This window comes from Anneissia japonica, unplaced genomic scaffold (assembly GCF_011630105.1).
Source record: "Anneissia japonica isolate Jap-2015-1 unplaced genomic scaffold, ASM1163010v1 scaffold287847_len925385_cov155, whole genome shotgun sequence".
Classification (NCBI taxonomy): Eukaryota; Metazoa; Echinodermata; class Crinoidea; order Comatulida; family Comatulidae; genus Anneissia; species Anneissia japonica.
In genome coordinates, this window is record NW_022731638.1 from 353,208 (window position 1) to 366,040 (window position 12,833).

At 35.5% G+C, this 12,833-nt stretch overlaps 1 protein-coding gene across 2 annotated transcripts; it reads right to left on the reverse strand.

Moving 5' to 3' along the window:
• Positions 1-3,328: 3,328 nt before the first annotated feature.
• Positions 3,329-10,617, reverse strand: LOC117115484 (60S ribosome subunit biogenesis protein NIP7 homolog). 2 transcript variants are annotated; one of them, XM_033259327.1, is made up of 5 exons: positions 10,495-10,617; positions 9,596-9,682; positions 7,815-7,953; positions 5,438-5,578; positions 3,329-4,799 (listed from the first exon to the last, which is right to left on the reverse strand). In XM_033259327.1, exons 1-5 carry the CDS (start codon positions 10,548-10,550, stop codon positions 4,680-4,682), a joined length of 543 nt encoding a protein of 180 aa, XP_033115218.1. In that variant the 5' UTR covers positions 10,551-10,617; the 3' UTR covers positions 3,329-4,679. The 2 variants fall into 2 exon arrangements, with proteins under 2 accessions (XP_033115218.1, XP_033115219.1); XM_033259328.1 differs by having other exon boundaries at positions 9,596-9,717; positions 10,495-10,544.
• Positions 10,618-12,833: the final 2,216 nt, after the last annotated feature.

The window sequence follows — 12,833 nt, forward strand, 5'->3', positions numbered from 1 at the left end:
GCCCAACCACGCCCACTTTTTTTCGTCGGGGACATCTTATTTAATTATCTATTATCCTTAACTTTTTCCCTCTTCTCTCTTAATTCCTTTATTCTATCTATTCTTTACTTACTTCTTTCCTTTCATTATATTATACCTTGTTTGTTTGTTTGTTTTTTTTTATCCCCTTCCAACATTTCGTTTCGTTTCACTCTTTTTTTTATTTTTATACCTTGACTTCTCTTCCTTTTTGTTCTATCCCTTTTCAACCTTTAATTTCTAAGTAGTTTATCTATTCTTTTCATTTCCTTGGTTTTTGTATTACTTTTCAATCTTTCGTTTTCTTTATTAATCCTTTCTAATTTTCCGTTTTCTTTCTTATTCTTTCCAATCTTTCGTTCTTGTAATTCAATTTCAATCCATTTTTTGCCTTCCTTCTTCTTTCTTTTCTTTCTCTGACTTTTATTATTGTGCCTTTCTATTTTATTACTTTCTTTTCTTTCTTCCATTTCCTTTCTTTATTTACCTTTCTTTTCTTTTTCTTGTATGTTTTCTTTAGCGAGCGTTCTATTTATTTGTTTCTTTCTCCTTCAATTCTAACTTTTCATTAATTCCCATTTGCATTTCCATTTTCTTTTCATTTTCTATCCTTTTCCAGGAGAGGAGCCAAACTTTCGCATTGTTCGCTATGGCGAAGGTCTGGGTGAGAGATAAAAATAAAAAATATAAAAGTGACTGTAACTTAATGAATAACAATGTTTATTTAAAAGGGGCTGTAATTAATCGAAAGCAACCTAATATGAAAAACATGGTCTGAATAATAAGCATTTATTGTATGGTACTGAGAATAGGTTACTTAAGAATTATTTTACAAAACTGTAGAATAATAATACATCATCTTTTTCGGAATTTTTTTGTTTTTGTTTGTTTGTTTTTTTTCTTTGTAAATAGCAATGTTCTTACGAAGCCGGATATACCGGTGATACATTCAAACCCTCCCCACCCCTAGTATAATACCGGCATTGTTTGCCAGAAATGCTCCTGACCGGTTAAAGTATATAAAATATAGTAACTCAAAATTTTAGTTGTAGGTGTTAGATCAGAAAACAGCTGTAGGTCTATTTAAAGTCATTGAAACATTAAATTCAATCAAACAGGATTGTCTTTTAGAATCCATATTTTGGATTGTCTTTAGAATCGATATTGAACAATATATGCTGATACTGAACTGAATATCCATTTAATTTGAATTTCTTTAATAATTCTTAAATCAATCAAAATATTGCTTCACTCATCTAAGCCTATTTGGAATATGCGTGGGATTTTCTTATAAGGGAACCACATTTTAATTTTTCATAGCCGTTTCTTTGTTAAAAGTCTGAAATCTCGAGTGAGATGACATTTGTTTGCTAAAGAAATAATAGCATATTTTGCTATTATGTTTCAAACAGATGCTGATAGTCTTATATTTAAAAAAATATATATTTATTAATAAAAAATTAATACACACACTTCAAAAACCATTTTTTAATGTCAGTGTTATTTCTGCAGATCGTCCGTGGTTATTTTAGACAAAATCTTATTAGTAGCCGCGTTCTTTTCGTTTTCTTTCTATCCATTTATTTTTTTCTTTACCCTCCATTACCTTTGACTTACTTTAATTCGTCTTTGATTCATAAAACAGCTATAGGCCTACTCTGTTGGTTTTGGTTGGGATGGGCTGTAAGACTTGAGGGAATATTGATTACAGTGGAGGGTAGTTAACGCTTTGTATCCGCAAATGATAATGCGCATTTTGAAGTACCGAGAGTAACAAATTCTTAGGAAGTCGGATTTTCCAGTGTCACTTTGAAATTTTCCCTGTGATACCTTATTGTGCCAGAATAAAAAGCTCCTGACCGGTTATAAAGTATAAAAATAATAGTATAATTAAATTTTAAAACATCTCATGGTTTTAGTCGTGGGTGATAGATGATCAGACAACAGCTGTAGCATATATTTATTTTGTTCATTTAATCAGAAATTCCGTCATTGGTGGCTAAACATTGACGGATGTGTGAAAAGTGATAATATTTTATTAGATTTTCTTTTAAAATCTATACCAATAAATCTATAACAATAATTGTATTGATAGGCTGACACCGACTTAAAATATCCATTATTTTAAGCTAACGATATTGTAGAGCTCAGACAAAGCGTTTTCACATTAATTTTCCTCATTGCATGGTAAGTCGTTTGTTGTAGGCCTATTTGTATTTTCTCCCACGAATTCAAGTATATATTTGAATGAACACAATTCATTGATAAAGCAGACATATTCTGTATAGATTTAATTTGTATAATTATTTTAACATCATCGCAAATTCCTAATTGTTTTAAACAATATTGGTTCGCTTAGCTTGTTTGGATTTGTCCGTGGTGGCGTTTGAATATATTATGGTTTTTGTATAGATTTTTTCTAAAGTCTGAAACTTTGAGTGCGATGATATTCGTTTTCTATAGCATATTTTGCCCAATTTCAACCCAGGTTGAATATATTCATCCAACATTTGTTTTTCTATTTGACAGAACCATAAAATGTTACGCTCTCTTCGCTCACGAGCCCGCCCTCTAGGCCTACGTCACAATTGTAAGTATGAAGATCTGGGGCCATGACCTGTGCGATAGTCTATATGAACTCTAGATCCGCGCCTGCTTCTCTTCCTTTCTTTTCCTTTGTTTTTCCTTACCTTCCTTCCCCTTCCTCAAGATACAATTCTTTCCCTGTTCGTTCGTACATGTTATGCTCGTACCCTTATTTTTCCATTGAATTCCCAATCATTTTTTTTTTACATTTCATTTTACAAACTATTCTTTCCGATATTTTATTTTAATTACTACCTAATAAAAGGGCAAATCATTAAGTATAGTGGTATTTATTGTAATATGTTTATTAGTGATAACTTTAAGTTAAAATTAAGATCCAGTATGCTTCTTTTTTTTTTTTTTTTAAATACGTCATAGAACGCAAAAAACGCCACAAACCCCCACTAGGGGCCATTTGGCAGCCCCGGCCATCAGCGTCTGATCGCTTACAGGGGACTCAGACCCTTTCGTTACGCCACTGTTGCTCCCCTGTCAAAATAGGGTATTGAGTAATTTTTTCCCACATTAGCAGAAAAGGCCATGTATATACAGTAATACATATTTTTGTTGAACTGCCAGCAAAAATGCTGTGGTCCAGTAAATGCTAGTCAATTAATACAAAAGTGCTGTTTTTACACTAAATGCAACGACCTCTGCAGCAACAACCTGTCCGACAAGAACACACTTTGTGATGCCCATTAGCAAAACCGTCCAAGGGCGAATGTAATTGAGTACGATTTTCTTTTTATTGAAATCAACCCCAAACATACATTACTGTAAATGCTTAAATAAGGGCCGCACCAAACTTGATTTTCAAAGCTAAGTGCCACTACCAAATAATCGCTGCGGCACTTAATCGAGAGTTACCCTCTGTGTAATGAAACACTTTGAGAAACAAGGTTTTAAATACAATGTATACAGTGTTAAAATGACTAACTAATAACACAATGAAGACACAAGCATTTCTTTATATAAACAATTATTTATGATAACGTGGGACCTACGGTAGGCCTACTGAACTAAGGGAATGAGCGAGGTTGTGAACATGGCATGGGTTTTGAAAATAGCACAACAATATTATTATATAGGCACTGCTCTAGAATAAGCACCACTCTTGAATAAGCGCCGCACTAAAGCCTCCATAAATTTGATAAGCTCCGTGGCGCTTATTTGAGCATTTACGGTATACAGTGTTTAATGTATATGCCATGAAATACTTGAAGCTTCAACTAAAACATAGCTTGATCCATTTCACAGTGTGTCAACAATGCAAATTGGGGAATCTAAGGATGGCCGGCCGAGATTGGTCGGCACGTGTTTGACGATACAGACAGTAGCTAACCATCACTGATGTTGTGCTGTAATATCCACAAATTCAATATTAGCTTATGCAATGATAAATCAGTCCAGGATGCTATAATAAATGGATGCTTAATATTTCTTGAAGGTTTGCATGGCGAATATCAATAAACATAAAACAAACTTTCGGTACACCATGTGTAAAATAAAATAAAAGAATATGGTTTTTATTAAAGGTAAAAACCACTGGTTGGTTGTCTCGACGTTTCGGTAAGATTGCTCTGACCGTCATCAGGAGAATGATAAAAGACGACTTATGTTGGTGTTAAATAGAGTTGGTAATTGTCGGTGATCTATTGTTTTCCTTTGAAACAAAGAAGGTGTGAATAATGCTTGATTGAAGTAGAGAGCTAGGAGAGATGCTTATTACAAAATTATAACATTCAGTTGTCATCAGTGTTGAGTATAGACTGATCGATCCAGAGTAATTAATCGCCCTCTACAGATGCCATAGCTGAGGATTCAGTGGGGGATTTTTATGCATCATCTGCTATAAAATGTACATTTCAGATCTATAGTACATTAAGTATTTTGTTTTTATCATAATCTACCTGACATGCACACAGGAGGGCCAAAGGATGTCCCCAGCAATGGCGGTGCCAGTGGAGAGCGCCCTCTTCTAATTGGATCTGTCTATAGCAGAAGTCACTGATGTTTAATCCTTGAATAGAGTACAACTTGCTCAGATGTTTATCAGTTTTTTTATACGTTGGTGTTCAAGTCAATGTTTCCTCGTTTCTAAGATACTCTCCAATATCTGCTTGATGAAAAACAACAATTGATATAGGGTCTGTGTGTCTACACTCCTGAGTTGATTTTGATGCTACACCAAATCCCTATGGGAAAAAAAATACATACAGTATACCATAGTATTCATATTGCTCATGTACCAGATCACATCAGAAAGATATTTCCATAGTCTCTATAATTATGGAATGGATTACCACAGAAACTAAGTTTCAGTTCTAAATTTTGTATTATTAAGTACCCATAAACTTCATTAAACAATAATTATAAACTTGCATTTTAATGGGCAACTTGTGGATCGGATTCAACACTAGTCACAAAGCAGAAACTCTGTGGTCTAGTGAACACCAGGCTAGTTATCTGGAGGTTGTAGGTTACATTCTCACCTGAATAACTTGCAAATTTTATTCACAAGTATAGTATTTGGGAACGTACTGAGTATTTGTCAGGTAGGGCAACACATCAGTCTTATAAATCAAAAGGTTTACATAATACAATGAATGCTGGTAAGGACTTGATCAACAAGTCAGCTACATTATGCTAGGGCATTCATGCTTGAGAAGAGATTGGCATTTATTTTCACAAATATATGAATACTTATAAAAAACAAAAACAAAAAAAAAACAAAATTGGACGCAACTGAAATGATCTTCTATGGACAATAGAAATTGAAGCAATGAACAATACATTAAAATTGTTTAAATATTCAAGCAAATAATGATCTTACCAGTGGAATATCAGACATTGAATATACAATGACACCTTGATATTTTGCAGTGTTCTCTGTAATTCTTCCTAGGCCACTTTTCAATACATGATTTCCATACAGGAAGGACTGCTCTGAGCCTGGCTTCACCCACACTTTGAACTAACAGCAAAGAAAATGTACTTTACATTCAAATGAATAACTTTTTATCATTTTGTAATAGCTGAAATACCCTGTGTTTAAAGAGGTGCTCTGGACTAGAATTTTAATTTTGATATGTAATGAAATTGAGAACATTATGTGAGAATATAGCACTCTATGACTTCTTTGCAAAAGATAAACAATAAAAGATAGAGGCTCATTTTACAAAGTGATACTTCAAATTACAAAATCTACAATTTTTTTTCTTTTCTTACTTCTTATCAAAATAATTTTGAAGAGATATTAAACATAAAATTTTATAACTAGAAAATACTTGTAGTGTGGTGCTGCTTGTGTCGTTTTTACCACAGTAAATCACTAATGAAAAATAGTCCATTATTTGGCTGGGATTTTTTAGTTTTTAACATGTGCTGTTCACGCACTTTTCCTACTAATATTATTATCTTACTATAAATACAAAAGAATATTTAACATTGTACTATCATAAATACCAAATACTGAGTACTGCAGTTCACGGTTGGCCATTGTAGTTTTTATCGCCAGCGGCATCAACACTACTGTCTACATACTGTATTTTGCGAACTGGCTACGGTATGTATTTTGCCTATGTAACCTACCTACCCCTCCCTTCTAACAAATCCCTTGAACTAACAGTGTGTACCATTGCTATCAATATTTAAAACTATTAATCTATAACCCATACTGTACAAACAACTTACCATCACTACCAACACCACTACAGTACCAACCTACATACCCACTAAATTACCACCCTACTAGTAACACCAACTTACTTTTGAAAATGTTGCAAGGAAATCTAAGGCTGTCACGAAACCTGAATTTCATTGTTACCAACATACTGGCAACAACTTTACCATCGCTACCAATACCACTACAATATGAACCTAGACACCCACTAACTTACCACCCTAATAATAATAATAATAATAATAATAATAATAATAATAATAATAAATCAGTTATTTTAAAGCTCATTCCACAAAAAGCCTCAATGCACTTTACAGCAAAGGAACACAAGCAATAAATAAATTCTACTTAAACCAAGAGCACTATCGGCATAGGTATCCATAACAGGGCTCTACCCACTGATGTTGAAACAATGTCGCTGTCACACCAGAGTGGTGCTCTATTAGGCAGTATGCTGGGTTCCGGTAGCTTCCACCTTAGAATAAGTCTATGCCTCTACTACCGTGCACTGCAAAAGACAACGCCGTTGTCTTGAGTAAGGAACAGCTGAGGCCCAGCCCTGGACACCCAATAAACGATAGCACATTCTTCAGCTCTAAAGGCTTTCAAGATGAGGAGACAAATCATGAGAATTCTGTGTTGTTAAAAAGAAAGGTTTTAAAAAAGGTTTTGAAAGACTCAATAGAATCAGCCAATCTGATATGTTGAGGAAGACCATTCCAAAATTTTGGGGCAGAAGAGCGAGCACCATAACTCATCTTCACCTTAGGAAATTCAAGATTAAGCTCTGATGATGATCTAAGTTTCCGCGCCGGTAGATGAGTGGAGAATGATGATCTCTGATAAATACGATGGAGAAAGATTCTGTATAGACTTGTATGTAGGTACTGTAGTAGGATCTTCAAAAAAATTTGTTAATTACTGTAATGGTCAGCAATGTAAGAATTGGAGCGCGAGAAAAGTCGTGGAGCGGTATTTTGGACATGTTGCAATTTTAAAATGTACGATTTAGGAAGTTTGTAATGTAGACTATTGCAATAATCCAGCCTCGATGTTACAAATGCATGGACCAGTGTTGCAGCAAACCTATCGTCCAGAAATTTACGGATGCTGCCGATTTTTCTAATACCCAAGACTGCTAAGAAACATACAGATTTCACATGGCTTTTCATGAGAAGGGACGAATTGAACCGAACACCCAAACTTCGGACTACTACACCAACTTTCTTTTGTAAATGTTGCAAGGAAATCTGCTGTCACATAACTTGAGTTTCATTGTTACCAACATACCAACAACTTGCCATCGTTGCCAAAACCACTACAGTACCAACCTGCACACCAACTAAATTACCCAACCTACAGTACACCTCACCAACTTACTTTTGCATATGGTGCAAGGACATCTAATGGTGTCACACACAACCTGAATTTCAGTGTTACCGACATACCAACAACTTACCAACGCTGCCAACACCACTGTTACCCAACATACAGTACACACTACAAAATTATTACCCTACCAACTTACTTTTGCATACGGTGCAAGAAAATCTAATGCTGTCACATGTAACCTGAACTTCATTGTTTTTGTAAATTTTCCAAAACAGGATCCAAAGCTGATTAAATTCTCTCTGCTGATGTTAGCTGCCCTCTTCATGATGAGTTCACTGGAACATGATAATTAATCACAAATAAATAAAGATTTCTGTAACATACAAACTTGAGGAAACATTATAGACAATACTGTATAGTAGAGTTAAACAAATGTAATGGAATGTGCTTTTTAAGTACATGCACATAAATTATATACTGGTATCACACGGTAAATTAAGGCCTGCATGGGGAATAGATCCGCAGCGCAAAAATTTGCCCTAGTGCATTTCGGAAAATAAGGACTGATTTCCACACAGATTTTGCTGAAAATTAGGCTTTAAGCTACGTTCACATCAAGCCCGGATCTGGTCCGAGCCCGGACAAAAAATCGTTAGTTGCTACGTTTTCTGAATGCTGCATTCACATCGCGCACGGAACACGGTTGTTCGGGTTAAGTACGTATGCGTTCAATTGGTTGGAACCAACCAAGCTTGTTGCTGATTGGTTCAAGAAAAAAACGTACGATTTCAGGATACAAATGGCTCTCAGATCCATCGGTCCAAATGCGGAGTCCGGATTGGAAATCGTACGAATTTGATGTGAACGGTCTTATTCTTTACCACTGAACCCATTTTTCACGATTTTTTCCGGGCTTGATGTGAACGTAGCTTTAACCTAATCTGAACATATAACTAATGTATTGTGTAAGTAATTACGAATGTGCGCACCAATTTTTCTATTGATTTTGCCACACAAACTTTAGCTAGTTTTTGAGGTAACGTCTGCGCAATTAAAAAACATGATTGACAAATTTTGTTACAATGTACCGTACTCTTGCGAATAAGCACCTGGGCGCTTACAATATTTTTTGCACTTTCTGAGGGGCGCCTATTCAAAGGGGGCGCTTATTAAAACAGGGCGCTTATTAAAAAACAGAGTGGAAATTGAGGGAGCGCTTATGGAAATAGATGAAAATCGAGGGGTTGTTATGGGAACTTATTAAATTCAAGAGGCACTTTTTGAATGAAAAATTATTACTGTATATAAGAACATTACAAATGGTGGTGCGGAGGAAAAGATAATCCTCCAGAGAACATGGCTCATGACAAGAATGCTTTGAATATTTACATAACAGCAGAATTAGCAGATGCAATTAGCGGTGGTGGGTAATGGTTAGCTTGTTGGCCATCGGCCAACTGAGATTAGCAGGATGGCAGGATCATTGCAGGTTTACTTGAAAACTCAGATGAGAATGTCCTAGAGGTGCAAATTGTCAGAAAAAGAAAAAGAGGAGTTGGACTAGGCCTAGACAAATATATAAGAAGAGAAAAATTGAGAATATACTGTCCAGGGATCGGAGCTCTCATCGGTCCAAGAGAAACATCCTCATTTTATATTGACCAAAGAAGAATGTTATTCCACTCTGCAGCTCAAATCATGCCAACAACCACAGCTCCAGGATTGGATTGGATTATTGACTTGCTAAAAAAAAAATCTTATAATATTATTGAGGTGGCGTTTATTCAAATTAGAAGTGGCCGCTTATTCAAACGGGGCACTTAAGGAAATTTTTGAGTTAGGATGGGCGCTTATTTGAGAGGGGCGCTTCTTCAAATGGGGCGCTTATTCGTGCGAGTACGGTATAAACAGACAAATGAAAAAATTAATAATATTAATATTATTTATCTATAAATGCTGATCTTTTAAATAGCATACCTCACATAGTAAACCCTCTCCCTATGGAAACGGAAGCAGTAAGTCCCATCAGGACGATCAATCAACATCTTGATGTTTTCACCGATGCTGTTAAATATATTTAAAAACGAAGCTTCATAGAACTAGAAAAATATACTATACTATATACTATACTGTTACAAATAGTAGTGAAGGATTTTATTATACTGTAGGCCTAGATAAAAAAATACAGTGGAATTGAATATATTATCATATCACTTGTTTAAAGCCCCATTCCCGGCAAATTTAAGTTAAGAAAAATCTGATTTTTATATATGTATACTGTATAAGAATTATAAACGTAATACGAAATTGCTAGTTGAAGTGAGTTTAGACATTCCTAAACATGAAAAAAATGTAAAATAAGACTGAAATTAGATTTTTTTTTCAGTTCCACACAAAAAATTAATGCGATGTCATGTTTGTTCTGTTCATGCACACAGGAATCCCCGGGTATAATCCCACCACCACCCAAAAAATTAAATAAATAAAAAAAACCCGCCCTCACAATTCTTTTTAAAAAACAAATTGAAAGTGATATCTGATAATTTGTTTATGTGCCGTTATTATATGTAGGCCTAGGTTATTTACTTTTTGTTTACCAATTATGATGAGACAGTCCAGAGAAGAGGGATAACATAGGCCTAAACCTAGAGAAGTACACTAGGCCTAAACTAGTGTAGTAACTGTAATATATAGGCTAGCATTAGTTAATACCAATAGTAGCTAGCCTTGGCCTACTTATAAATTTCTTCACTTCCCGTACGTAGCCTGCTAGCCTAGGCTCTATTATTCTAACAACAAGCTATGCCTAGCCCTACACACTTAATCTGACCCTGTGATGAAACTGCCATGTTTATTTAAGTGTATGAAAAGCTTACTATTTAGAAAGTTTTTCAAAGAAAATCTTCGTCTCTTCTTCTGTTAAAGGCCTCATTTTTCCTTCGCGATACAATGTTCAACAAAAAACACATGGCATCTGTACCCTTTGAACTTACACGTCATTAGTATCGGTTTCCTTAAGACCTTTTGAGAAATAAATTAATTAAATTAAAAAAGTTGCATACAAATAAAATTAATTATTTGAATGTTTATTTTAATATTATTTAAGATAACATTTTAATTTTTATATGGTGCAAAACTATAATGAAAACGAATCTATTTGATATCAAAAAGAGGCGTTAACAAATTTCTAATGAATATTCATGTTTCCTAGCTACAGTCAAAACATAAACAAAGTCAGGATAGCCTAGGTATTCACAACTGTGTTTAGTGTACCGGTACGTGGTCGATGAAAATGTCTCTGCTTATGAAAGTTATAAAAAGGAAACAAGTATAAACAACTGATGTGTGTTCAAGAGACAAAGAAAACAAATAATCGACTAGCATAATAAAGGCGATTTTCCGGCTAATTTTCAGCATACCGTCGGACACGGGAGTGTGTAGAAAAACTATACTATTATATTACAGTAGTCAGTGTAGGAGGCCTAGCTAGGCTACCCTTTTTTACCGTTTGGCTAGTGCTCAGCTAGGCATTGTCGCATGGGCATTTAACAGCAGTATTGCCTAGTCCATGCCTCCACTTACATATCGGACGAGACACAACAACAGTGGGGGGCCGGGCCGGGCGTATGTTTTCTAAGCTAGGCTTATGCCTAAACCTGCCAAAAGGACTACTGAGTTGCCTACATCTTCTTTAACCATGTGTGCAACCAAATAATTGTTGATTCATTTTTTTTTTTAATCTTATCTTTTTTTATGGACTTTGCTCTCTTGAAACATTTGTTATCAATCATCATTACTTAGTCTGAAGTTGATAAAATTCAGTAGCCCATAAGCTAGGCCAAGCCATATATCGTGTCTACAAATTGACAAAAAAAAAGATTTTTGAAATAGAACTTTTGGAATTAGCCAATAACTCGTACATTATGAGCGGCGCAACTGTTGGAATATTAGGCTACACAACAAAGAGAATAGGATCAGCTACGTCATTTACTTCTGCTCCATCCATGTTTACGCTGAGAGGTAATGGATTGGCCACAAGACTGTGTCAGCCAGCAACTTCTAATTATGGACTTGATATAGGTAATACTAGAGATCAGAAAACCTCTTCTACGATACGTCCATTTTCACATGGAGTTACGTTACCTCAACTCTCACAGCAGTCTCATCACAGCACCTCTGTACTTGTCTCGCATTGCAGAAACAATTCAGCACTGTTGATCTCCCCATCTCGGCATTCAATCATTGAGAATGACCATATGCGATTAAGTAATTTTCCAAATTTTCGAATGTCTGAAGAAGGTGGGAGACGAGATTGCTTCTTAAGACATAATGAAGACAAGTTTGAAAACAATTGTCAAAGTAAAGAGTGTTCAACCTCTGTGGTTTACACAAAATTGAACCAGGATGATGATACAAAATTGGATTTCAAGGGGAACACTGCTGATTGCACAACAGATTCCTCAGAACATGGTATGTATTTAGTAATGTATAAACCTAATCCCATCATGTAAGGTGTGGGGCTTTCAATCATCACACTGCTATCCTTTGCAGCGGCGGTGCCAGCAGACAGAGCTCGTTAGGCAGTTGGACTAAAAAATATATAAAAATAGGCCACGCCAAGTCAACACATGTCTGTCGCAATCAGAGAGTGTCATTTCTGGCCATCCAGAGGTTCCTATTCTTAAAACAATATCATTTGGGAGGGGGAACACCCTCTCAAAATCTTCTTCCAGCTTGGGCCTATGACCCCAAGTCCCCCTGTCGGGCAGCTTAGCCCCTGTCTCTTATACACATCTCCTAGAGCCGCCACTAATCCTTGGGCAAGACACTTTATCTGCATTAGCTCTCTAAACCCCAGGAGTATATTGTGAACCTGGTAGGAGGTGAATGATTGGAATGGAATCAGTACAGTAGTACTCGCAGATTACATGCATCTAGGAATAATGCCCAGGGAGCGAAGATGGTTGCATGTTGTGTATTATTGATTCTTTATTCAATGACCAGTAAAAAAATGTTGTATTTAATATAGGATTTATATAGTGCACATATCCAGCACCTTACGATTTTCTAGATATGTGCACTATTATAAATCTTATATTAAATAAATACAAATTAATGAATGCTAATAATTTCACTTCAACCATATTCTCTTGTTTATAAAAGACAGGGGTCCAAAGTTGGAAGAAGTAATTTCCAGGAGATCTGCCATGGCAGA